This window comes from Cyrtonyx montezumae, unplaced genomic scaffold (assembly GCF_038088225.1).
Source record: "Cyrtonyx montezumae isolate F1298 unplaced genomic scaffold, pur_monq_1.0 scaffold_10, whole genome shotgun sequence".
Classification (NCBI taxonomy): Eukaryota; Metazoa; Chordata; class Aves; order Galliformes; family Odontophoridae; genus Cyrtonyx; species Cyrtonyx montezumae.
The window spans coordinates 33329395-33357228 of record NW_027071826.1 but is presented as its reverse complement, the minus strand read 5'-3'; the positions used below and the strand labels follow the sequence as shown (position 1 = coordinate 33357228).

Here is a 27834-nt window from a genome sequence, read left to right as displayed (position 1 = left end):
TTACCAGCAGGTCCTGACTCTTCTGCAGGGGAAAAAAGGTGATACAGACAACTCTCTGAAACTTAGGACAGCATTTATTTTTTGTGTTGCCGTTTCTGCTCTATTGCTGAATTCAAAGCCTGAAGAATTAGATGCTTGTTGTTCTGAATGTTGTAGCTGGTCAGTTTTACCAGATTGTCAAACTGCTCTTCTGTGTAGGTAAAACTGTTTATGCAGTACGGGGAAAAAAGGCTGGAAACATCCACATTGCCCTGTGCCATCTCAGCAGGGCTGCGCTCCACACCTGCCAAATCAAGAAATGTCATTGATAGGGCATAAGAATAGTCTTGCATCCTGCTTTCCAGATAGATGTCAACACTTCCCCTTGCTAACTTGACACCCACATTCCTTTCCATAGGGACCACATCAGGGGAAGGTGTCCATGCCAGCCCTTGCCTCATATTCTAACACAAATTAAGGCTGCATGGGTGGTGGGAGGATCAACTCTGTCCCATGATTTACCTGGCTCTTTGTACTTTCTGAATGTGTCATTCACCAGAGGGAAAAACACCACTATAGGTGCCTCTGGGGTCTCTGCATCTTCAAAGAAGTAGCATTCCTTCAGATTTTTCTTTTCCTCTTCACTCAGGTGGATTTTTGGAAATGGAATTCCCTGTTTTGAGAAGTACTTGGAGGCTTCTTCCAAAGGCTACATGCAGACAGGAAAAAAGGTCAGACACTTCATAACGCATAGCACGTTCATCAAATGCATTTCACAGAGATCAGGAAGGAGTGATCAGACAATGCTTCTTCTGGTGTTTGTCTCTTTCATGAGGAATTATGTAGTGGTTATCAGCAGAACAACAGACATCAACTAGCACTCATGATTATTGCCCTACCTCCTTCTCCTCAGCCTTTATGTGTAAGATAAATAAGATATTCATAGCTGTGTGCAGGGGTGACACAGCCACTTATGAAACATATTCCTTAGTGGAGAAAATCCTGAAATGGGCAGCATGTGGATGAATCTGAGATGGCACATTTTTAAAACATCAGTTCACAGAGGTACTTCATTAATTTGGCATGAAATGGTTGCTCCCTATGATATGCCCCCTTACAGTCCTATATGCCTTACACGGTTATACAAACTGAGGTGAGCATCTGGGAGCAAACACTATCATCACTAAAATGTTAACTTAATCTTGAATTAGGTAAAGTCACTTTTGAATGTAGGACTTTCATCACTGATTCTTGTTGGTACTTATGAAAACTTCAGTCTTAGAGAAGCTTCACCTTATCTCTACGTAGTAAAGGTCAAGTTTGTTAGCTGGCATTTGAAGCAGCAATTATGACATCAAACAATTACTTTCCATAACTTAGGAAAAAAAAAAACAGTCAAGACACTCTATTAATGAGAACTTGAAAAATCACTGATAATTCAACTGCTTTAGGCAGGTTTCACAAGACAAAAGAAAATGAGTTCATCAGTGGTGGTACCTGCTCCAGAGAAAAAGATGCAAGCAGCCATATCAAGGTCCCAGGAGTATATAGAAATGTAAGGTAACGTTACCTATGATGGACTTAATTAAAATAAAAGATTTGGAAAACCAATACTACTTCTGAAGTTCTCCCTAGGGCATTTGTCATGATAACCCATATTAATGCAAGATCCAGATATCTAGAAAATAGGAACTGAATGCCAAGAATCCTTTTCTCCCACATGTAGTTTTTTTCTGCATAAATTATTCTCTTTTGGACTTAAAAATGGGGGAAAAAAATCCATAATTACTCAAGTGTATAAAGTGGTTATCGCACCAATGTCTGTGATCCAGAAGAATAGTTTAAGTGTAGGACAACATCCACTTTCCTCTCTGGCCTCATGAGCGGTGGGTAGCTGATATCAATGTATCCTGCTGTATCTGCAAGGCGCAGAAACTCTGCTGTCTCTGTCAGCTGGTTGGGGAAATTGTCTAGTACAGTATCTAAAAGGAAACATTTATTATGATGAGCGATTCAAGGAAAAAGTAGTATATATTTTATTTGGCTAATAAAAGAGGGCAAAAAGGCCACCTCTTAACTTTTGTTTTCCAAGATTTCTGCTGCATTACTGAAATTCCTTCTTGACTCAGAAAAGAAAGATCTGTCCTCAATAAGAAGACAGAGCTCCTTCACTTCTCACACTGGTCTTTTTCCATTCCTGATGAGCAGTAGTTGCTCTTCCTACAAACTAAGGCATTTCTTGGAGTATCTGTTAACATTTTAATTTCAGTAAAAATAGAGCTATGCTACAATTAGAGTGGTTTTGCAAATTCACTTTTGAAATCTGACAACTTATCTTGAAATTTTTGTTTCCAAAGTAAAGAATAAAGCCCATTATTCTTTGGTCTTCTCTTCACTATTGAAAATACCAATTATCTCACAAAAAAAAAATATATATATATACATTGGGGTGTTTACCTTTCCATATACAAAAGCTTTTGCTCTGAAGGTATTCATTGTGCATCTGGAATCCCTTCAGGAAGTTGCAGAACTTCGAGATCATTACTCTCTCAGTCAGGACTTCCCGAACAATACCCATGAGGCCACATTCAGGGGTGACTAAGTAAGTCTCCAACTCATTGTTCCTGACTGGTAGAGGAGGCTCAACTCCTTCTGATAGGTAGAGCACATAAACAAGTTATTGCTTTGATAGTCATTTCATAATACTTAAAATATGGATCCAGATGTTATATCTATTTAAAGATTTGTATCGTAACAGATATAGTAGTAACAGAAATATAACCAACCAACATCAACAGCTGTGGGTTGAGTGCACCTCAGTGAGCATCTTTCTGAAGGATCAGATGAATGCCAAGCATCCAAAAGGTTGTATGAAAAGACATTACTCCACAGGCCTGTGGAATGATAGGGAACAGGGAGACTGCTTAGAAACATTGAAATGGAAAATATCCCTTTGATCTTTCCACAGGCTTTTAGCACATGCAAAGTGTCATCTCATCAAAAACGTTAGTAAGTTCTTTCACAGCAACTCACTGTTTGTCCTCAAGAGGAATCTAAATGGTTTTAAACATTGTACCAGGCCTTCAGCTACCATAATACATTGTTACACACAGCTATTACCAGTACACTAAAAGCCACCATTTTCTAGCGTGCATATTCCTGTCCTATGAGAGAGTAAAACCATCCATTTCACATAAAGTAAGGGTTTGGTCTACAAAGAATGTCTTAAACAACTGTATTCATAATTAAAGATTTAGTGATTACTCCTGAACAGACAAGATCCAAGTGGTTAGAGCACAATTTGAGATGGTCTGCCGAGTATCTAGGTTCCCTAAAACAAGACACCTTCAAAACCTCTTATATGCTTCTCCATTCAGTAAGCTATTTTGAGTGAGACTCATCTCCCTCTCCTCAGTCCCATAGTTCTTCCACTTTTGTCCTCTCACTTAAGACATTACTTCTTGGAAATTACACTTCTTTTTTTACCCCTTTAGCTGTCATGTCTCATTACTAGTATATTTTAATTGTACTTCTCTAGGGCACTTGCATAGTGTATCACTAGGTGGCAACATAGGTCTAAATCTCCACTGTCCTTTCCAAAGATGCGCCTGTAGCTTCGGGGACACCAGCTCGTTTCAAGTTCTGAGGACAGGAACACATTGGTCAGCCAAGACTGGATACGCTGAGTGTGCTTGCTACCTGGCCACCTTAGGTACAACCATGCTACAGTCACTGCAAAAATATTTGCAACAGAGGCAAAATGTTCTGAGAAGATCGCTTCAAAGTCCAAAGTAGCTCTATAATCCATCTTATTTCTCTGACTATTAGCACAAAGTGTTTTGGAGAAGGAAATGAAAAGTATAATAGGGTCTCTTCTCCACTCTCCAGAATCTCATGGGTCTGGATTTGGTACTTCCAGTAGCTATCAGTTACCAGTGAAACTACATTCCATTAGTTTGTTCTCCCCTTTTTTAGACCAATATATACTCTTGGCTCCTGTGATAATGAGTCTTGTCGCCCAGCTGCCTCTTCACTTTACTCATGACATCACTACAAGCTCAAATACAATAATTAATGTTCTGAGTGTCTGTGAAGCTAAACACTGTCTTTCTCATGCCCAGGTACTTTCTAAAGATAGTACCAATATGACTCTGGGCTTTTTGCATCATACCTTGAGGAGCACAATTTCTCTGCACTCCACATAAGGAATAGCAAACACTATTGTTGCTAATGTGGGTTTTTCAGTCATAAGAATACTATTTCTTAATGGTATTCCTGGTGAGCTGTTCTGTGTCATGCTTATTTACATGTAAAGGACACTTCTGCAGAGAACCAAACTCCAATAAACTATCATAAAAAGTAGCAACATAGGAAATTCTAGTATTAGAAAAATATAAAAACAAGAAGAGTTGCATAAAAATAGCAAAGCTATCCTTCCTGCATTACTGGAAGCACTTTTCTGAAACAAGAATAGCAACAATAAGAATAGCATTCAACAAATCATGCAAGAATTGTACATTTCAGTCCTGCACTTTTCAGGGAACTGCCAAAATATTTAGGGACTGTACACATTAAGTGCATTTTTATGCTATCCAAGGTTTACCAAGGAAGCATATCACCTTTCATGAAGCAGATCCGAGACTCGGGAAGCTTCTTCATCAAGCGACCCATGAAGAACTTGCTCCCAAAATCCTCTGCACGAATGAAGGCACCATATTTTAAGAACCCAACCTCATAAGGTGTGAACTCAACCCACTCTGCAGAGAAACAAAGTGGACATTTTAATTCATTGTATCCATACCTCCTAGCAGGAAACACCCTGAAATAACAGGGAAGCAACTTCAGGGCAAACTTTATGAGCAGGCTAATCCCAGACTGGCCTTCATCAGGGTAATGATATCATTCATTCAGATAGTTTCAGCCACGCTCTCAAACAATTTTCCCCAGACTTGTTCCTACAGAACTTTCCAATAAGCCTCTCCAGACAGAACATAAATGAAGTTTACACCAAAAAAAGGTCAGTCTAACATACATAGAGCTAAGGCTCTGATTTGGGAGAACTAAATAACATCCCAAATTTCTCCTGTCCCATAGAAGCTGGGTCTCCCCCAAACAAGACACAGAGTCTAAAAGTGGAAGAGGAAGATGAACTGTTTATAAATGCTATGGTTTGGCAATGCAAGGGCTTGCAGGGCATACTGTAATTGGTAATAGAGGTACAACTGAATCCAAATGCAGTTTAGTTTTACCATCACCTTTAAACTCTGAAAGGCTGTAGTCTTCTTTGATGTTTAGGATCATGTAGATTGGTAGGGGATTCTGACCTTGAGTTAATGCCCATCTTTCATCAGACAGTTTGTGGTTGTTTTTCTGTGGATTGACCAGAAAAAGAGAAAGAGCAAAACCAAGGTACCCTCTTGACATTGTGCACAGGCTTGGAAAACTACAGAAAAAAATAAATATTTATTTCCAGCTACATTTCTTACTCTTTCATACTGTGCCAAAACATTATTTTTTTTTAGCTGAAGAATGACCTAAGCATTTACACACCCACAAAGGCTTATTTGCTTATAGATGAACTATGGGAATTTTGTGGTACAGAGGATTTTTATTCCTCCCAGTAAACGTATCCATTTTGCATGGATTATGCAAATTCTCACTGGAATAAACAGAGCAAAAGAAACCAAAATCAGAATGTTGTAACCAGATGTTCTGATACCCATATAGGTATAGTTAGATACATGTTTCCTGCTCTACCAGATTTCCCTTGGAATGATAATTATATGTTGAGAGATGTGTTAGGTCAAAAGCCCTTCGTTAGTCAACAGAAATCATCTGTCTGATAATGCCAGCAGGCTCTCAGGCTAGTGGCAGTCCCTCAAGCTTCTTTTTCTGTACAACGATACTCATGACCCGATTGGGAAAATATAGACATGCTACCCCATCACTTAATGCTTTTTCCAGCAGGAGCCCCCAAAAATCAATGCTAGAGATCTGGTATCCTTCTTGCTTCCGCAGCTTTAGCTCTTGGTCATAGTACTTTAAGCTCTCCAGGGAAAAGCAGCTCAGCTTGCTTTTGGTCATGTGTCTGCGGACTTCACGGATCGGTCCAGAGAGATCTTTGTGTGACCAGTCAGGGCTCTGATACAAATGTGCCAGTGTCCTGGGGAAAAGAAAGGAAGCACATGCTCATGAATGCTTCCACTTTCTAGTTTTGGATTTAAGGACCTCATAAAAATAAACAAATAAACAAACAAATAAATAAATAAATAAATAAAAGCTATCTGAGGTTCATTAAAAACATGTTTGAGGCTCAGAGATTCTTTGATTTCTGACTGTTATTTAGATCCCAGAAAATTCTACCATATATGACTACTTTTTTTTTTTTTTTTTTTGCAGTTCATTACATTAAGGTGCTAAGCCTTGCAAGTTAACTGTTAAGCAGATGAATATCAAGATAAAGTTGATTCAGAAGAAGAAACTGAAATATACAACATAATAAAAACAACAGAAATGGTTCACAATGCTTTCCTAATGCAACAGTAAAAAAGCTTGAGGCTAAAAAACTACACCTTCCTTCAGCACAATAAAGAGAATAAACCTCATACAGCTGTCTACAGAGGTGAAAAAAGACATCTTTGTTCAGGATCTCCTTACCATGTTGATCCAGAGGACCCAGTGATGTAAGAAATAGCATCTAAGAGATTCAACTTTTGAAGACCCAGAAGGTTGCCTAACAAAGATGTCAGTGCCCGGGTGCCGCCTCCTGTTGTCATGACTGCTACAACTGGAACCTTTTTAAGCATGAACACAATCCTTCATAAGCAACAGCATAGTTGGTATTAGCGCATTCTATCTCAGCTACGTGAACAATAGCATTTCTGTCCTGCAAGAATTCTGACATTTCATCATTTCCCCAAGCAGAGGAGAAAAAGATGAAATGCTGGTACTTTGCACAGAAATAAAAAAAAAAGAAAAACATACAATTTACTAGTTTAGATATTTTTTCACCTACAGAGAATGGCCTTTGATAATGTAATACACTGGCTTACTGAAGCAGCTCATGACTTGTTATTTTCAATATTAAGTTGCATTTCCCTTTATAGAACATCATCTCTTGAGAGCTCTATTGTGAGAGCCAGAAATGCTTATCCTCTCTTTTAAGTCAAATATAAAGACTGGATTACATTTCCCATATAGTATCTAGAGCATATAATTACAGTGATTAACCACAAAGCTTAGCTAAATAGAAACATAAATCACATTACAAGAAGATAAATTCCTCCATCTAAAACCCACTGAGAGAGCAGTGGTTACATGGTATTTCCTATACACATTTCCAGGCAATTGCATCAAGAAAATACTTAGCTGTGCTTCTTTCACCAAATACAAATCAAGCATTTCAGGATAAAGCAAAGTAGTCTGATTTGGATATAATTAGGAAGAGAAAATGCTATTTGCTTGTTGTTCGTTTGCTTGTTTTTGTTTTCTCATTGAAAATAATGTGCTAATGACAAATAACATACTGATGTGATTAGCAAGCAGGGACATAATTTAAAGCACATTATATGACCATTTTGTTATATAATGTTTAATACACCTTTGGCCCAGCTGTCCTGGGCAAAGGGAAATGCACAGGCAAGAAGAAACATTTCCCAAAATGAAAACTGCATTTCTGTAGTACCTGATCATAGACCATAACCCCTCCCTAAAAAGTAAAACATTCCCACAACATCATGCACGTGAACAAGTTCAAACCCTAACCCTTACAGTACTAAATACTGAGGTGTGTTATATCTCCTGGCCACTCTTGTTTTCACTGTAACATTTTCCTTAATCAGTGTTATAAAAGACTAAGGTCACTCACAAAACAAAACAAACACAGAATTTAAATTGACATTTTGAAAGACTAGAAAACTTACTTTACTTAGATTCTCAACTGGAAAATTGATTTTGAGTCTCAGATTTGTTTCTGAAGGGGCTGTGATTCTTTTTTTCCGGGAAGTCATCTTTATTTTGCACTTCTAGCTTATCCAGACTACTGTACAATTTCTAGGGACAATGGTCCCAAAGTCAGGCAGATGATAGAAAACTGCTGAATATCTTTGAGCTCTTAGAGTGACAGTAAATCTGAGTTGACACGCACCAGAGGATAGAGTCTCAGTTGAAGAGTATCCTCATCCTTCAGTGCTATGTATCACTTGAAATGTTAGTTTTTTCCCATTCAAAATCTAACAATATAAAATGCCTTATTTGGGCATTGGTGATTGAATATTCAACTAAAATAAGATTAACCAGGATGGTTGTTCACAGCTGAAAAAGAAATAAGGCAGACAAAATATGCTGATTTATGTTACCCTGTTTTCTGAGACAACTGGTGTAGCAAGTGAGTTTGATACTACCCATGCTCTCATGCTGCTTCATCTAAACATCTCTTGATGCTTTACATGAGGCACAGAAGACATTAGTGATGGTTAAGGAACAATACATGACCAGCTGTGGATTTAACTCATCCCTGTCACACAACACAGTTCAGACCAATGGCACCCCAATACCTCATGGTCCTGTAGGTCCTGCTCTAAGTTAAGAGCTTTTTTCAGAGCAGAAGCCACCAATTTCCTTCGTTTATGTAGGAAATTTTTCTCCTCCATGCATAGATCAAAGTCCAAACGAACATCAAGGTTTCTTGACCTTGTGAAGACAGAGTCCATGGTTAAAAGGAATATAAGAAGCTTGTGTATGTGATCACTTACAAATAAAGTATGGACCTATGCTTAGAAGTTGTAAATTCCATTATCAGGATTTAAAAAGCTGCTACTGTGATCCTACAAAGGCATATCAGAAAAGATTAAGTGAAAAAGTTGTGAAGTCTTAAAGAAAAAAAATAGAATTCATTTTTTCTACACTGATTTTCTAGAAGTGTCCAACATAAATATTATATCCATTTACAGGTACCAAACCCTGAAATATTTAAGATTTATTGCCTTAATTACTCCAAGTTTTATAAATTCAACTGAGTTCCTTACAAGCAAGGAAAATGAGGCATAAATACATTTTTCTAAACTTGTAGTTCCATGATTTTTTTCAGCCACTAAAGATCTTCACTACAAAACCAAGTCCTTACCAGTTCTTTAAACCAAAACCAAGTTCTTACCAGTCCACTGACTTCACATGTAAATTGACTGTTTCATTCTGAAAAAGCAACACAAAACAAAACCACAACACATAGTAAGAATTGGAGATGCTATTTTGTCATTTCCCTGAAGTTATATATTCAAATATTTGAAGCCCTTCACTTTTTCTGAGAACAGTGTTGGACACACAAAACTGTAAGAGTAAAAAAACCCATTCAATTTTTAGAACCTTTCCAAGTCACTAACGTTTTTTATATAGAAGCTTTGGTCATTTTAGATGTATGTATCAGTGTGTACAGCAAGAAGCAGCACCAGCTCTGCCAGTGTGCCTTGTTTCACTGGATACACTCTGACTGGCATTAGTTCAGCTTATCACAGAATTCCTTTTCTCAAATTTTTGGCTGTGATTTTTGTTTCTGCTAAGTTTAGATGAAAATGTGCAGGTCCATTCTTCTCTGTACAGGAATATAAGTTTATCACATCTGTGCATCATCTTATAAACAAAATAAACCTCTTCCAGACACTGTATTTTTACTGGACAGTAATTTTAAGCAAGGTGTAAAACCCTTCCTGGTTGCTCAGAACCTGCTGAGATTGCAGTTCTGTAATACAGGATCATTGTGCCAACAATAGTATCAAGAATTACCATCCCATAAAAAAAAGCCTACTTAAAACTTCAGAAGGTAGCAAACTTCAACACGAAGATAGGATAAAAAGAGCCAGACGTAAGGACTGTGTATTGTCAGAATCACAGACATATCTATAAACAAGTCAAAAAATCGTCTGTTACACTGTGTGAGTTTATACTAGTCAGAGTTATTTAATTAATTTATTTGCATAAAACAGTCACAATAAGCAGAGTTCCTTACAGGCACTGTATCCCCTTCCAAAGTTCCCCCACATCCTTATATATACTTCTACAATTATGTATAGTTTTCTAATGATCAGTACATTGCAGATAATGAGGATTAGCAGTTAGATATCTAAACTTCATGGCAATCTAGTTAACTCGTGCTTGTTGATCTTGAGGCCACAGCTTCAGATTAATTCTAAGGAGTTATTGTCAATCACCTTTGCCACTGCAACTTTCTCCTTGAAGGGAAGTGAATCCAGAGGAATAGTGAGGGATGCAGCACAGTTTTTTTTCTCTTCATCTGAGGTACACTAAAAAAATAAAATATTATTCTCCTTTAAAATCTATGTACACACCATATATGTTACTGTCACCAACTTTTTTGTTTAATAGGACTGACTCCCAGCAGTTTTGGTATCTAATACTTAGGTACCTTTGTGCTCTTCCAGAGCAGATGATCATAGAAGTTGACTTGCAATTAAAAAAAAAAAAACACAAATTTCTTCCATATGTTCCAGTGAAACATGGAAAACTATGAATTTGCTGTGCTTACTCAAGCAGAAGATAACATACCAAGCAGAAGAGTGGCTTCCTTTCTGCCAGAGCCATGCACAGCTCTGTCAGACCATATTTGAGATAATGGAAGGTGAGAGGTCTCAAGGTTTGCAGGGGAGATCCCAGTGACAGGGTCTGGTTCTGTTCATAGGATCCCTTCACAGTGAACAGGAAGTCTTTTTCTGAAACAAACAAGCAAGCATATCCCCAAACAGGAAATATTGCAGGGGAAAAGAAAGAAAGTAGTAGCTTTTTAAAACACTCAGACATACAGAAAAACTGGGCTAAACTGAAATAATTGAGATAGGAAAATGTATTTACTTCTATTTTTCAGTACTAATAAGGTTCATGCACTAATTTCAAGCTCCAAATTTGCTATTTGACATAGGCATTAATTGTTGGACCTATACAACTTTTCTTACTTGTCACCATCTAATACCTGTGTTCTAACGGTAAAGAAAAAGGGAAATTACTGAATAAAAAAAATGACAAAATAAAAGTATTTCTTAATTATCTAAATAATTTCTACTTCAACTTAGGGTTACTTAAACTAGGGTTTAAGATCCAGTCATCACATTTCCTTTCTTGTAGCATATTTTTAATGTTAAAAAAAAAAAAAGAAAGAAAAATTTTTGTTTCCAGCTTAAGGTCTAACCTGAAGTTTCTTTCTTCTTCTGTCTGTTGTCCACAAGGACTTCCAAGCAGCAAATTTCACGAGACTGTCACGGAGATCAATAATGAGAAAATTAAATATCCAAACCACGTCTCACATGAGTCACTTCACTGCTATTTCTCTCTGGCCACCTGGATTCCTGGGGTCTGGACACCTGCCCATTTTGTGTTTGGAAGGAGTGGGAGTGTGCCAAGGCCTCCTGAGAGTGGATTGATGGGCAGCCAAATCACAGAGCTGTCCTTGCAGTCCTGCTTGTGTGAAGCTGTACTGTCAAGTGCTACCTCCTCCAAGCAGTGAGTTAGGGGCAGACAGTAAAGCCAGTTTCACTACATCCAGGATAGGGATGGCTGTGCAAGTCCCAGGAGCAGACCCCGGAGGGAATGGCATAGAGGCAAGCAAGCAAATTAAGGAACATTCAGATTCTGCCAAGAAGCTTGCTATCAGCTGTTGATGGAGGACAGACCCGTGGGTATCCCAAGTGACTACATTCAGTCCTTCCTAATACATCCTCATTCTAGGAGCCGTGCAGGCAGATGGCTGACAGTTTATGACACTCCTCCCCTCCACCTCCCTCCCCTGTATCTCTCTTTCCTTCAGCTCTGACTGCAATGACCTCACTGGGGTCCTTCCCACATTTATCATTCCCAACACCAGAAAGAAAATTAACACAGAAGTAAGGGTAAATAGTTTAAAATTACCACTAAGACACCATTACTGATAAGCTTTTCAGGAGGAACTGGGCTGAAAGACAGAACAAAATATGAAATCAGAACATGATCTAAATACCTTTTTAAATGAACTATGGGAATAACACTTTCCTTAAAGGTTACATCATCTAACATAGTCTGTAAACTGATCTTCAATTTTGTTGCTACCTTCAAAAAAGACATTTGAAATGTGATTTCCTTGTTTATTTTTATGGTACTTATAAAATCAAAAAATGGCTTGGGTTGGAAGGGACCTTAAAGGTCCCTTAAAGGTCATCTAGTCCAAGCTTCTGCTGTGGGCAGCATTGCCAACGACTAAATCAGGCACTACATCAGGTTGACCAGGGCCCTGTTCAACCTGGCTTTGAACACCTCTAGGGATGGGGGCATCCACAGCTTCTGTGGTCAACCTGTATTAGTAATAAATACTAAGAAGTATTGAGAACATCTGCTGCAGTTCTCATCATCCTTCTCCCACTCCCAGGAAATACTGGGATAAACTAGTATCCAGGATGACTTCTGGTAGATAAAGAAGAGAATGCTTTTGCCAGTATGCAGATAATCTGATAAATATCAGCTGTGACCATTAAGCTGCTTTGAACTACATTATATTAAACTCTAGCATGTTTTACAGTTCTTATTTTCCATTTAGGTTTTACTCACATGCTCTCTGATGCAAACTCAACTTCCAGCACCTCCTGTGTCTGTAAAAGATCAATTTTCTCTAAGCATTTGAATTAATTTTCTTTGTCACAAGCTATGCTTGTTAATAAGTTTTCTGGCTCCTGAAATGGCTCTTTAAATCCAAATTCGCTCTTGTTTTGGGGTATGCACCAACAAGTAAAAGCAGTTGAGTTAGAGTGATTTGGAAAGTATTCTCCATCTTTTGTTAACCGTAAGTCATTAGACTGTGCTAGTCCATTCAGAGATGAGGCTGAGTAAAATGGTCACCTAGGGAATTCTCAGACATAAGTTTGCTAGAAATATTGGCTAAAAACTGTCTAATCCCCTGGCTTTCCTGGGTATCATTATCAGAGAGCTGTTACTCTAGGAGAGCACTGGGCTTTTTCAGTTCTTCTGATGAAAAGGACTCCCAGAATAGAGATAATACACTGACCAGCTTAGAGACAATTTAGCAAACTTCCTGCCAATATCACCTTTATGGAAGCAGAATATTAGTACTTTATCCTACTCAAAAGGTCAGTGAAACAGCACCACTGTAAAGAATCTAAACTGAGCATTCATACTGATGTCACATGTGCATTCAGACACATTGAAGCAATGAAACAGTTGCAGTAGTTGGCCATCTGCCAGCTTTAGTACCTCAGCATGGATCTTTGTGTTTTACTCAGGTGCGTATAACAGAATTACAGGTCAAGCTATCAGCCTTTGACTGAGCACTCCAGTAATTGTGCCAGCTCATGGCAAAATTCTGAAGTGCTAGTCTCAGGAAAAGAAATTCTGACAGAAACTTTGCACAGTTTGTATTTCAATGGAGTCTTCTATCCCCAACAAAATCTATTTCAGCAACAGATTCTAGACACAGGAAAAATAAATAAAAATAATAATAAAAGGGAACTCTGCTGCCAGAAGGACTGAGGAGCTAGCAAAAACATTCAAAGTAAGGAGCACTTTTCACTCTACTGAACAAGGTTTGGAAAGTATTGGGCAGAAACCCTCCCATCTACAATTGCTTTACAGTAAGTTATATAGAGAGGTAAAAGCAAAAAAAAAAAAAGTAAAAAAAAAAGCTTCCTTCACGTGGGCAAGACTGATTTATTCCTCACCTCTGGATTTAGCTGAAAAGTCAAGCGTACAGTTTCTCCAAGCTGTATTTTAGCAACATCAAAGAGGACAGTGAAGAGGAGGTCATCTTTAGTTATTGTATTTTCATCATAGACTTTCAGCTCAAGAATATTCTGTGAATAGAGGCAGAGGGTTAGGAACATTTCTGTCTGAAGACTTTATGAAGAAATGAGATGACATGCTCAGCATGTAAAGGAAGATAGAGGGGAGAAGTGAGAGAGCATGCACAACAGTTTCATCCACACAAATAAATAAATATGTTCTGAACACTAACATATTATCTCATATACTTATACACCTATATTATCTCACTCTAAAGCAGCAGCAACTAGTGGTTGCTAGTTGCAACCCTGCTGCTGCTGCCACTCACCAAAAATTAAGGGAGGATTATTTTCCTGCTACATACTACAGAATGTACTAGTGAAGTCTTTCCAAACGTTTCTCCTTGAAGGACTGGTTCAAGCAGCTCCCTTTTGAGCCACTGGCTCCAAGATATTTTTTGGTTGTTACATGCACTATTGTGATTTTGAAAGACCTATGAACTCATCAACTATGAACAAAGCCCATCAGGTACAAGAGGTGCAGATCAGTGGGTGTTCTCATGCTAAAATGTTCATGCTTTGCCTTCTGCCTTTCCTGCTAAACCTGCAAGACTTGGTGAAATTGTGTCTCAGAGGTATTTTGAAAGAACTTGACCTTTTCTAGGTATGCAAGAGAAAGACTGGACTTTGACCTCAGAATGGCAGACATGTTGAAGCTAAAAATGGTACCAAACAGGACCAGCGCTACCTTATCCAGTGGAACTAACCGAGCCATTGGGCACTTGCACTGGCAGCTTCTGCAGACAAAACCAAAGGTATAATTGACTGAAGAACCTGTGGTATAGCAATACTGTGAGCTATTCTGAATACTCTGCTGGAATTCATTGATGATCAAGAGAGCCAGCAGACTGGCCTGCTGATATGGCACTTGGCTTAAGTGCACTTCTGCTCTGTCACTAGTAGCAGCAACCAAACGGAGCAAGTCTTAAAGAAGGGTTTGATCTCCCCACATATGAAGAAGGGTTAGCTTCTTTGTGCATCCTTGGACTCTGATGTGGAGGATGTCTTTTGGAGGAAATGGATAGTAGGACTTGCAAATCTTCTTATACTTTCATATTTATTATCACAGTAAAAGCTTAGATGATCTTCTTTAGCAAATTTTTAAATATCTTTTTTCTTTTTTTTTTTTAATTTGAGGTAGTTTGAAAGGAAGAGTTCAAAAATACAGCATTGTTACACTTGTTTCCATTACTTAGTTCATATCTACCTTTTTAAACTGTTCAATTTACTATGAAATGCCCACCTCTTGAAAAGCAAGAATTAAAAAAAAAAAAGACAAAGAAAAAAGAAAGAAAAAGGGAAAAAATGATAGAACATTATGAGATATGTGAATAGTTGTGAAATCTCAACTGTTTTCTACACATCACAAAATAAAATTTAGTTTTGCTGCTGCATGCTGTTCTTATATTCGCTTACCCACAACCCTTAAGCTCCTTGCAAATATTTTTTTTATGATATTCTACAAACAGATAACACATTGAGATCTCTGTCCTAAAAGAAAAACAAAATCCACTCTGCATCTTACTTTTACTTGGCTCTGGATTCTGAAGAAAAATATTTCATTCCACACTGGATCTTTGCAGTTCTTGATGGTTCTGGTCCGGACAGACTCAGGCGAGGCAGTGGGCAAAAACAGGCTTACATAGCAATCAGCTTGACTAACTGTATTGAAAAAGATATGTTTTAACTAACAAACTACAACAAAAATCATAGAACAAAAGCTGATAGCACTTTATAGCAATAAACTGTAAAAAGGAGAGATTGTTTTAACACTTTTCTTATGTTCTTTACTCAACAGCACTCACTACAACTGATCCTGTCTAGCAATCTGAAGCTCTGGTCATTAATGGAGATTCAAAGAAGCTACTGAAATAAAGGGAACTGGTGGGGGGAGGGGAAGAATAGCTTTACATATCAAAACTTATCATTGATATGTTCCCAGCCTGTTGTAAATCAAGAGATCTCTGTCATGGTGAAGATGAACAATTTGAGAACCTTTTTTAAAGGTTAAATGCTTAACTAGTTAACTCTTCAAGAACTTTAGATAAAGAGCAGTCTTTGCCCATTGTGAAGTAACTTCTAAGTATATATAAGTATATATACTTAGAGTATATATTTAAGTATATATTCTAAGTATAATTGTGAAGCAATCTTCTAATTTCTAAGTCTAGAATTACCTTAAATGTGGTTTGAACACAAGATTGCCTAATTCATTCAAATACAGTATTAAAACTTCATGATACATGCAGGTTGCACTGGGGTGGGCTCCTAGGAACTGCCTCCTCCTCAGATGGAGGCAAACAGCCTGTCAGCAGAGGAGCATAGCTGTGCAAGGTACTGACAAATTGAGTCCTGGGGATTTCTGCAGCTTTCAAGTGAGAGGCAAAGCTGGGTACTTGTAGGTCTGTGCTATTAACTTTTCACCTGCGTGCTAACCTGATGTATTTAAAGTGTTTCTTGGTTAGGATTCTCACTGAAACTTCTACTGTGACATTTCTGTTATTGTTTTGTTTTGTTTGTTTGTTTAGTTTTGCAGGGAGCAGTGCTGTGCATCTCTTCCTAAGAGTGGGAAAGAACTTATGCTCATCACAAACACGGGTTAATAAGCTGTGACTGTGAAAATACAGTGAAGAGTACGGCAGGAATCATCCTCTGCACTGTTTTTCACCCTTTCTAGTCCTCCCATTTGGAGCAAATCTGCTATCTTATGGTTCATACATTGCTCTGCATTCACTTCTACACAACAGATTTTTTTTTTTTTTTTGACTGCTGAGCAACCTCAGTTGTCTCCAGCCCTTAGAACTCATTTTATGATCATGGTATCAGGTCAGATTTGGTGTAATAAGAGGCAGTTTTGGACTATGGGATACATGCTGAGAGGCAGCATGATGATAGAGGCAGCATGATGACAGACTGCTGGAAAAGGGCTCACGACATTTTGGCTCCAGTCCCAGCTCATCTCCAGGCTGCTAGGTCATTGTGGACAATTGCCTACTTTAAATGTATATTTTCTATCTGTATTTTCACATCAATAAAATAGTGATAACTATCATTTCCTCATTTGTAATCTGTTTTGACATCCCACAATTAAAAGCACTGTACAAAAAAAAAAAAAAAAAACTAAAAAAAAACCCTACTACTATTAGTAGTACCACACAACCCACAAAACAAGAGTACCATATTAGTAATTATGTTTTTCTTTCTCTGTCAGTCCCTTGGTTCCCATTCCACACTTTCTTTATACTTATGGTCTTACTTATGTGGCAATGAATAGGTATTGCTTAAAGCAATTTATGAAATCAAGTTATGTAGAATTTCTTTCAAGTCTTCTGATAAAATTTGAACATTAAACATCATCTAGTTTTTCAGCATGCATTTGATATTTTTCCCCGTTACACTCAATAGCAGGAAAGTATGACTTTAACGTTCCAAATGCAGACCCTATACTGATAATCAATATTAGGATTATTTAGACTTATTGCTATAAATTTAGATGCAGAATATGCATAATGTACCTTTATATAACAATTTATTGATCAAGGAAGTCATAAAAGAATTTCTCTAGCTCCCTTCACCACAATATTTTCTACAATTCTTCCACTGAGTTTTGATAAGTAAAAAATGAGAATACTGATTTTGCATAGGTACATCCTTTGGCAGTGTCAAAGAAGTAGTTATGCGTATTTATGATAATTTATTCAGTTATGGTCTGGGATATCCATGTATACTAGCTAAGAATCCTCTTTGAGGAGATGAACATTTGATATTTTCAGAGTATCAAATAGGCCACTTCTAAACTCGTGACTTGAACCTAGGTGGAATTATGGTGAGAATTTTCCTCAATCTGTCATCCTCTCTGAACACAGCTGAACTACAGCAAACTTGAGAAGTTACTCCAGGCTTTAGCCAGGCTGTTCACTATTAATAAGAGAAAAACAAACTCCCACAGCTTAATGATCCACGCTAATACCAGCTCAGCCAGTAATCACTGAGTCTCAACGTAGCCCAAGACAAGAATGCAGATAAAAGCATTTGAATCTGAAACAGACAGATCACTGCATGAAGAAAAACTAATTATGCCACAAAAATACACCGTTGCAGGATTTATCTGATAACTTACACACACAACAAAGATATGCATAGCTTTTGGACCAGATCCCAAATACACAGTGTTAGCTGTTAAGTGCAGAGACTACGATCTCTTATCATATACTCCTACTCATGTACAGGAACAAATGGATGCTTGATGTCTTTCAGGCTCCGGCTCGCTTCAACTTCCTTCCTCCTTCCACCAAAAAAAGACTTTACTGTCACCAACTATTGAATTTAAATATGTCCATATTGAAGAGCATTGGTTTAGATAGCCTAGCATCTGAGAAAGGACTGAAAGAACTGAGTTTGCTAATTCAACATCAAAGGCTGACAAAGAATATGGTAACAGTCTGAGCTAGACTGTGGGATGTCCAAATGATTATTATAAAGAGAACAATGATCAGAGTCTCCGTATGGCAGGATGGAAATAAAGACAAAGATTAGGAAAAGTGCTCCAGTTCTAAAAAAGTTAGCTCTAGTGAAACAGTTTAATTCATTTCAGAGGGTACCCCTACCCAGATACTTATCAGTGACAGATAAGGTAAATTTGATGCTGCTTCAGAAGAAGAGGATTATTCCCAGTGATGCTACAAACGTATCAAATGGAAAATATGAACTTGCTGCCATGTGATGCCTGTGTTTACGCCAGAAGGCAATAAACAGAATAATCATGACACATCAATTATCTTACATGGAAACCAACTGACTGGTCTCTCTCCCAGCCCTGACTGTCTCAGGAGGAAGCAATAGAGAAATCCTTGTACTGTACACCAGCCCAAATCACATATTCTAATATAGTATCTGGGTGCTGACAGGCCTCATTATCTCTAAAGCAATTGCAAGCCTCCTTCTATTACATGTACAGATAAGATTGTAAGTTCCTTGGGAAAGCAAACACCTTTTCCATACAAATATACAGTGTCCACGTACCATGACCTAGATCCATACATATCTGAGTATGAGCTCAACATAATTGTCAAAAGGAAACAGCACAAAAAGCAACACCACACAAAGCAGAGATTCTCACAAACAGTTCTGCCAAAAATTTTTCCATTCCATTCCAACTCCTCTGGAGCAACAGAGATAAATCACATTACTGAAGTGGTATTTTGGATACAAGTACTTGATCTTGCAAATTTGTTCATGCTAACAGAGGTACAGTTCACCCTTATACATGCTCTCTTTTGGCAAAGTGAAACTAGGAGCTACACACACTAGTTTCCACAGGTAGGCTCATTTTTAGACTTTTCATAAGCACTGTCATTGTTTAACTGTTCCCACTTCCTGAGTTTCAGGCAATAGGAACCAAAAAGCTGTACATTTTTGTCCAAAAGGTTTGTAAAGAGGTCAGGCATCCTCTGTTCTATCACTCCCTTGCAGTGATATGTGGCACAATCTCACATCTGTCCCTGGAGAATCTCTTTTAGAAAGTTATTTCATTTTCACTTAAAAATAATTTAACAGAATATTATGTCTCATCTAAACATTGACACTGTTGCAGATGCAGTGGGTAATTAGAACTGCTAAACATTCAAAACACGATTATTGGAGGGAAACATCATGGAACAGACCTGGAAGCAGGCTGCAAGCAGCACACAGAGATGCCCTGGATTTCAAAGAAAACGAGTGCTAACAAAATACCAGAAGTAGCTGAACCAATAGATTAACAATAACAGATATTTTTTTTCCAGAAAATGTTCTGAAGAATGTCGCTAACACAGTTAAAGAATAAAAACAATTCTGTTTCTAACGTGTAGCTAAACCGAATACATTTATTTTTGCCTCATTGATTTGTCTCAGAAACATCACTGACATGATTTATAAAAATATATACATAATTATCGTTCTTTTTTCCATTTTTTCTTCTAGGATTTTTCTGAAAGAGCAGGAGCAATACTTCATGGAAGATGTGAATTTGTGCAAAAACTAAGGCTAACCTGCAGCACTGACAGTGCACTGCAGCAGCATTTCTGATCTGAATGTTTTAACTGATATTCAGAACCTTGAAATCACAACTTTTATACTGGAAAAACAAATTTTATTGTCATCTTTTACATCTTTTAAGTCAAATTCTGTATTGAAGTGGAAGCTACCAAGAAACTGTAGCCTGATATGTTAGCTAGGAAAAAGCTGGTTGGCATGAGATGTTTTCCCTTGTCTTGGTTTGGTTCAAACCTGAAGTGGAAAATATTTGCAAATATGTTGAGCAAGGTTAAAAATATCCCAAAGTTACACTTAGAGGAAGTAGCCATGAGAATACATAGGAGTTGACTGTAGATTCTACACACATAAGTAAAAATAAATAGATGTAGATGTTTAATTTTTATGACAGGGATGGAAGAGTTGCTCCTAAAGAAAACTCATGGAAGTAATATGGCACATCATCATAATTAAATAAAAAAGTAGTGTGCAATAAGTAAACTCATTCCCTCATATGATGACTTGTAGCAGCTAGTATGAAGGTAGAGACATCAGTACTGATGAGTTAATTCACTAAGAAAAACTCTACAACAAATTGGGACGACTCACTGGAGGCAAGGATGTGTTTTGCACCACTACATAAATGGGTCTTTTTGTGGCTGAAAATTCAGCTTGTAAGTCTCAGTCACTATTTTAGAAAGTGAATCTTGGACCTACAGGGTGTAACACAGAGATTACAGTTCATTCAGTCTGGATTAAAAGTTTACATCACAGCATTGGTTCATACTGACATAAATACTAAATTTGTATGTGTTGCAATCATGTGCTTTGCTTTTGTCAGTCATGTCTTCACATTTTATATGGCTGTTCTAGAAAAATATCACTGGCAGCTTCTTTCACATCAAAGTAGACTGCATATAGATAGACAGCCTCCAGGCAGTCTTTTATCAAACCTACATTCACAATGAAATCAAATGAGCTCACTTCTGACGAGTTCTTTAGGACTCTCAAACTAATCTAGGAGCCTACAGCAACCTTGCTGTGAAAAGGAATGAATGAACACATTAAGAACATATATAATATGACTTTAAAGAAATGTTTACACTCAAGACTCCTTTTGTCTAGCTTTCATTCTTGAACTGGAAGGGAATTCTTGAAATTAAGGTAGTAAAGATTGATACTGGATGAATGGGCAAAGATTTTACCAGGCAGACATTCCAAAAGATTTCCAGTTTAGCAATCAGCAACCTAGAAGAAAATGATGAAGTACCAGCGCTAAAATTGAGCAGCATTACTTACAGTCTCTGCAAGGACTACGACAAGACAAAATACCCAGGAGAGAAGTCATAGCCTCACGAACACACTTACATATACCTTTTCAGCTATTCAGACTATCATGTTAAATCTAGACTTTCTTCTTTACATTACCATCCTACATAATAGCAAATCACATCTGGGTTATTGGTTCTTATCTACAAGGTAATCAATGACTACAGTTCAGTAAAAACGTTGCCTGAAGCTTCTCTCTGGAGACCATCACTGGTAAAGGTCCTCAAGCTCTACATACCTTTGCCTGTGGGCAAGGCTTTCCCTGGCACTGATCTGAGTCTTGAGAATAAACCTTGACAGGGACTAACACATACCACAAGCAAGATGCATGTGTCTATGTACAATCCATTAATACCTGGCAGCAGGTATTTCTCACCTAGAAGGAGGTGCCCTGATCAAGATTTCTAAATAAATAATATTTTAGTGGGCTCCTTGGTTGTGCATAACATTGTGTCTTTTTGTGGCAGGTTATGATGCTATGAAGTCATAGCTTAGGTTTTTCATCTCCATAATCCTTACATTCTACAGGATACTATACAATTGTATACAAAGCAACACACAATATACTGTATACAATACACTCCTTGGTGTTTCTGCCAGCAGTCTGCTACAGGCTTGAGAAACAGGAAAGTGAAAGACTGAGAAATAGTCTATCGGACTAGAAAACACAATGTGTGACTGGAGGGAAACTGGATTTTTTGCATGTATGTAGACAGTAGGAATGAACTGAGGAAGACTGAGAAGAGTTGGATAACGTGAGTGAATGAAAACCAAGAGAAAACTGAATAGAAGGGAAAAGGCTTACGAACAGCTGCAACTTTAAAGGTGATTCAGACAGTATTGAGTAACCATTCATTTGTTGTTCGTGTTATTAACTGTGGTTTATTAGTTGGCTATGATAAACATCAACCAAAACCAGAGCTCCACTTTGCCAGGTGCCTTAGTAGTTATTCAGTTAGACTTTGATCCTGACCTGAACAGCTTACAATTACAGTAAGAAAGTCCCACCTTCAGGTATGATGTCACAGGGAGGAGTTCCTGGTGATCAGCAATTGCTCTAATATTTGTTTGTTTCCGTTTCTTAATCAATTAAGAAATCATTGTTCACTGGACTTGTTGCAATTTTGTAGTTATCTGCATAACTATTTATCAGTCTTTGTTCAGATTTCTATTGCCAAGCATTTCTCTTCATCTACCATGAGGATTTCTCCCAATGCAAATGCAGCCTGCCTGAGCTGCCAGGAGCACAAGGAACTTATGTTAGATGTCTTGCAAATATAAAAATGCTCTTCAAAGGACTACGTCGTCCTAGGTGATCATATTCATTTTAACAGGAAAGTGATAGCCTAAGTGTTAGTGCTGGTTGGCTCATCTATACTTCCTGCCTGCCCACCTCACACTATAGCTGCTGCTGTTCTCTCACAGCCATGCTGTGAGCAGTGGAAAAGATAAGAAGCATCATATGCAGCTTGCTGAACATATCTTCAATCATTCTTTCCCTACCAGTTTCCTTTAGAAAACGCAGAAGTTAAAGGGAATTTCTTTTTATGGTCTTTTTATTGCCCAGAACTGAATCATATCAGGAAACCAATAGTGACACTCCCTTCCAAATTTTAAGATTAATGACCAGTGCAGTATTAGGAGTTTGTTATTAAATTACACAGCAACAAGACTCAGGCTTAGCACCATAACTGCACAAGAAATCAGTACAGTCACCATCCCTAGGGGTGTTAAAGAAATGGGTAGTTATAGAACTGAAGGACATGGTCAGTGAGCACAATGGGGATGGGTTGATGATTGGACTTGGTTTCCATGGTCTTTTCCAAACTTAGTGATCTATAATTTTATGAACAAGATATAAAGACAAATAGAAGGTTTATCTAATGAAATGATAATTGAGAATTATGTTTTCAAATTTTAAAAAATAAAAATTGTAGTTCTAGGCCATTCCAGCACACACTTTCTGGAACCTTTAATTTTTGTTAAATACAAAGCAAGGCAAGCTAATATTAAAGACATTTAAAGATATCTTCTTGCTCCTAATAGGAATATTTTTTGTGAAATACATGCATGTAGCAGAGATTAGTTGATATTTCACTTGCAGCCCTTGAAATAGGCTTCTCGTCTATGAGGTTGAGTTTGCAAAGCTCAAGATGCATATTTTTCCTCTCCAAAGAGCACTGAACCCTACATAAAAGGCCATGATAAATCAGATAAGCCAGCTGTGTGAAGCACAGGGGCAGCAAGTTCTAGCTGTGCTCCCACAAGTCAGGCAGGACAGCCCACAGCGAGCAAGTTGGGGCAAGTAACCTGCAAGCTGTTTGCACAGCAGCCTCTGGGCTGAGAGGGGAAGCTAAAGGGGATGTGATCACAGGTGCAACAGCAGCAGCAACTTGAAGAGCACCAAGGGTGCAGTCAGAGTGAATGGCCAAAATTCATTGCCTGCAGAAAGGCTATGGCCAGCATTTGACTGCAGGCACTTGCATGTGGCAGCAGCACAGCAGTCAAGGCTTAGTGCTGGCAGCCAGGGTGTTTACTTTGCATCTTGCACTTCTGTTTATCTAGCAGCCACACTGACAATGAAATCTGCCATAAGTAATTTACACAGTGTAGGTCTAATTCTTATTATAATCAGCATGTGAGTTGAAATGCAGTTGTAGCTGGTCAGTAGGTAAGGTCTCTCTCCAGAAGGAAACTCTCACATGGTGGAAATGCAGTGTCCTGCATAAAGGTAGCTTCAAAGGGGTCTGTGAGGAAATGCATGGAGGGACTTGGGGATGAAGACTGTGCTCTCCTACAGGGATCTTGGATGATGGACCAGCCCTTGGCAAACAAGACTTCTGCAACAGCTGATTTCTTCCTAAATTTGGTAGGAACCTTTTGAAAACCAATCTCCATCATGCCAGCTGACAGGAAGAACAAGGGAAGATCACAGGAAGCCACTGGATGGAAGAGCAAGGTCAGTAGTGAAAGTAAAACTGATTTTGCCACAAAGATGAGGCACTGAGATCATAGCATCTGTCTTTGTCCTTCCTCATACTTGGGCAGGAGACACGTTCAGTGTGATCCAATGCAGCTGTTCCTGAGCTTTATGCACTTCAGTGGAAATAACAAGAGTGGGAAGAGCAGAGACGCTTCTCACCTTGTTACTTCTACTGACACAGCTAACTTCTCTCCCAGAAGCAGCAAGGTCAGCTCTTCTCAGCTGATAGAAAGCAGTCATATTCATGTACCTGCCCTAGAAATGTGTCACAGCTCCCTATTTTGTCTGTTCTTCAAGCCAGCCTGATGAATGATGTTAAGATTTCAGAGACTAAAATAAACAAACAAAAAAAACCCAAAAAACAGATGTCCACATACTACCACCTTATATAGCTGCAGAGAAAGAGCACTTGTAACTGTTTAATCAGTAATGTAAACACACAGACTTCAATAAAGTTGATAACACCCTGGAAGTGCTCTTGGTGTTTTCCTGTGACTCTGAAGAATCTGGGCTCCGATTCACTGCAAAGTGAGCTGTAAGGTATCAAAGTGAAACCTCCTGGTGGCCTCCAAGTCCCAGATCTCTGAGCCACAGACCTCTTGGATAAGTGAGGCAGGGAAAAGAATGTTGTGTCCATCCTGTCCAAGAGAATCTGCTGTCCACTTCTGAGAACAGATTCTCAAGCCAGATGACTGGTCTGTTAGCAGCATTCTTACAACTCTGATAGAAAATCTTTAGCCAAACTCAAACATGCAGAAATTGCAACAGCATCTTGGGAATGCTGTGTACTACTTACCAACGTAGGCGCAAACCATTCTGATTCATGAGTAAGTCTTACTCGTATCCGATTTCAACACACATTAGTAGCCTAATTTTTGTTATTATGCTCTCACCACATACAAATATAACCTTTTATCTGACATAAAGGGAAAAGTTCAGGAGATCATGATCATAGCAGACTGCCACAGACATCCTGTAGTGCAAAAAACAAGTCCTGTGTTATACAATATGTGCAAGATCTTAGGAGGTATGAATACTGTGGGTTGTGGGTAACAGTCCCTCTACACAAAGGAGGACACTGTCTCCCCTTTAGTTGCAGAGTGCTACAGATGTAGAGAAGCGAAGTATATTCATCTTTGACATGTGGTCTTCAAAAAATACAACCCAATCTAATCAGACTCTGACTCCATCAATGCACTGGTGGCTTCCTGCAGCCTTAACTATTTCTGTGCCGTCTTTCAACTCTTTCTCACTTAATAACTTTAAATTATAAAAAAAAAATTAGTGATTAAAACAAGTAACTTTGTGTGGGAAATATAATCAATTTTAGGGAGAATCCAAAAGTTTAGTCAAATGTTTCAAATGCTTACAAATATGTAAATAAATTCATGAGTTAAATGACTAATGCATTTCCACATAAATTATTATCCAAAATAATCCCTGAGCAAAGACTAATCGTAAACCTGAAATTATTTGTAATTTTATCTGGAGATACTATTAATAGTTTCACTGAATTATGATATAAATTATTATTATTATTTTATTATTATGCTTAAAAATATATTTAACTTTCTTCTTAACAGTGACTACTTTATCACTTACTGACCTTTTGACAACACATTAGCTCTTAAAAAAAGGTAAGCAGAATCTTTAGGGGCAATCCAATATTTTTCTGAAAGCCACGTATGGCTTTCAGGAGGCAAATACTCTTGCTGAGTTCACTTAATACGTAAAGATACACAGCCATTTCCCTTCCATTGCATTCCTTCCCTAATCCTTCTCCCCAGTACAGATATTTGAGCTGCCCTGTGTCTGGTTTTCTCCTACCTGAGTAACCACTGAGATTTTCTCTCTTTACTTTCCACTCACCTATTCCACCAAGCTCCCAGAAACACTTCAGTCATATTGTTTCTTTCCTTGAAAGTCTGTTATTTTAAATGCATTTCAATAAATATTTCACAGAAAGAGTAGTCTGACAACAAGCTACATAATGCTCCTTTTTTTTTAAATCAAATATGGAAATATGAAAGTGCCTGAACATATTTCTTCTGTCTGCCAAAGACAGAGAGATAGTAGTTAAGTTACCATGTTACCCCACAACCTCTAGCCGCCATTCATCATCAGTGCTGGCATTTTCATTTAGAATCAGAGGTGCAGCCTTCATCACAGCACATCACAAAATATAACTAGTAAGCTCAGCAAAACTGGTTCTGAAGCTTTTCAGCTGTTAAGATACTTCACATTGTACCCCAGCAGACCTTTGTTATTTCCATTAATAGCAATGCTTCTGTAAACTGTTTATAACAGAATGTATTCTAAGATTAGTCCAAATTCAAATATACAGCAATATCTGGAACCATGTTGACACTTTATACACAGACACAAGCTACAGCACTCAGTTTTATTCACTGCTTTCAGAACTGAACTACTGGGAAGTGCAAGGGAAGACTGCAATACTCACATAGATCTGCCTTTCTCAGATTTCTCATCCTTATGATTTTTACTGAGAGGGAGATGCATGGGCATTCTTCACACTGCAGGACAATAACAAAATAATTACCTATTAAAACATTTATGCTTCAAAAAGCATGCCCTCACATAAGTATGTGTTGCAATTTTCAAGTCAATCAGCAAAATTGCAAGAATAATTCTCCTGCCCTTCATCACCAAAAAGTCATGTTTTACTCCTTCCCATGAGGCTGTTTCAGTGTTTAAGGACAGGGAAAAGAGTAGAGAGGACAAGAAGGGGAGCATTCTGTCTTTTAAACACAAGTCTCCATGCAAAGACCATTGCTAGATTCTCTTCATTAGTCCCCCTTCCTTCCGAAAGGCTGAGCCTATAGGATCCTTAGTGTTTCTGTAGCTAGTATAGTTAGACTCTCATTCAGTATATTTGTTAAGCCATTAGAGTCCCACACTGAAGGTCTCTGAGCACTTCATCTGCTTCTATGCACACTTACCCTAATACGCATACCTGATAGACAGACATGCTCCGTAATTTCCGTTTTACAGCTAAGGAAGAGGAGCAAAAAATAACTTGCTCATGGTCAATAACTTATGTTCATTTCAGAGCTGAGAAAAGGACAGAGCATAAGACTACCTGAAGCTCAATAAAGATTTTTTTTGTATTTCTCTGCCTGGAAGTGTTACACCAAAATAAGAATAATAAAAATAAAATCACAGAGATTCTAAATTAATCCAGATCAGAATTTTCTCAGGTGTCAGACATGTATAAATATCAAACCAGGACCATTTTTGTGTCCGTGATTAATCACTGTTGTTAGTCTATGACTTTCTTACGTAAACCACAAGCAGGTGGATGTTAGCACAGCTTTGTGGGCATAGTGAATACTCACAGCTGGCAAATGCTATGCTGAGAAAGATCCTAACATGCATAGTGCTCTCATCAAACCACAGACTCAACCAAGGTCCCCAGCAAACCGCTAGCACCTCAGATTTCTTCCCAGCCTCTACATGGATCACTATGAACCTCAGTTTCTCTTTACTACCAAAAATGCTTCCACAGGGCTGCCTAGTTGCTTAATCTAAGTAAATACATATGTAAATTTGGACTATCATCTCCCATGATCTCTCTGAGGCACAACAGTCCCATTCTTAAGCCCACTCCCAAACATCTTCAGCTTCTAATGGATTACAGTCTGAATTTCTTACCTTGTGAGCACTCCAATATGATGCCATCAT

General features: G+C 38.1%; 1 protein-coding gene across 1 annotated transcript; it reads right to left on the bottom strand.

Annotated features, from left to right (window-relative positions):
- On the bottom strand, window positions 1–27834 carry LOC136060347 (cytosolic phospholipase A2 epsilon-like). Its single transcript, XM_065754784.1, has 20 exons — window positions 27805–27834; window positions 26594–26666; window positions 15334–15470; window positions 13689–13820; window positions 12565–12605; window positions 11893–11935; window positions 11177–11240; window positions 10540–10703; window positions 10185–10277; window positions 9134–9171; window positions 8535–8670; window positions 6637–6773; window positions 5920–6142; window positions 5235–5349; window positions 4599–4736; window positions 2766–2873; window positions 2437–2631; window positions 1795–1961; window positions 502–688; window positions 1–283 (listed from the first exon to the last, which is right to left on the bottom strand). Exons 1-20 carry the CDS (start codon window positions 27832–27834, stop codon window positions 75–77), a joined length of 2430 nt encoding a protein of 809 aa, XP_065610856.1. The 3' UTR covers window positions 1–74.

Coding starts and splice junctions, on each gene's coding strand:
- LOC136060347 (XM_065754784.1), bottom strand. CDS start 27,834: ATGATGGCATCATATTGGAGTGCTCACAAG. Junction 26,667..27,804: donor CATATTGGAGTGCTCACAAG/GTAAGAAATTCA, acceptor ATTGTCCTGCAG/TGTGAAGAATGCCCATGCAT. Junction 2,874..4,598: donor TCGGATCTGCTTCATGAAAG/GTGATATGCTTC, acceptor ATCATTCCACAG/GCCTGTGGAGTAATGTCTTT.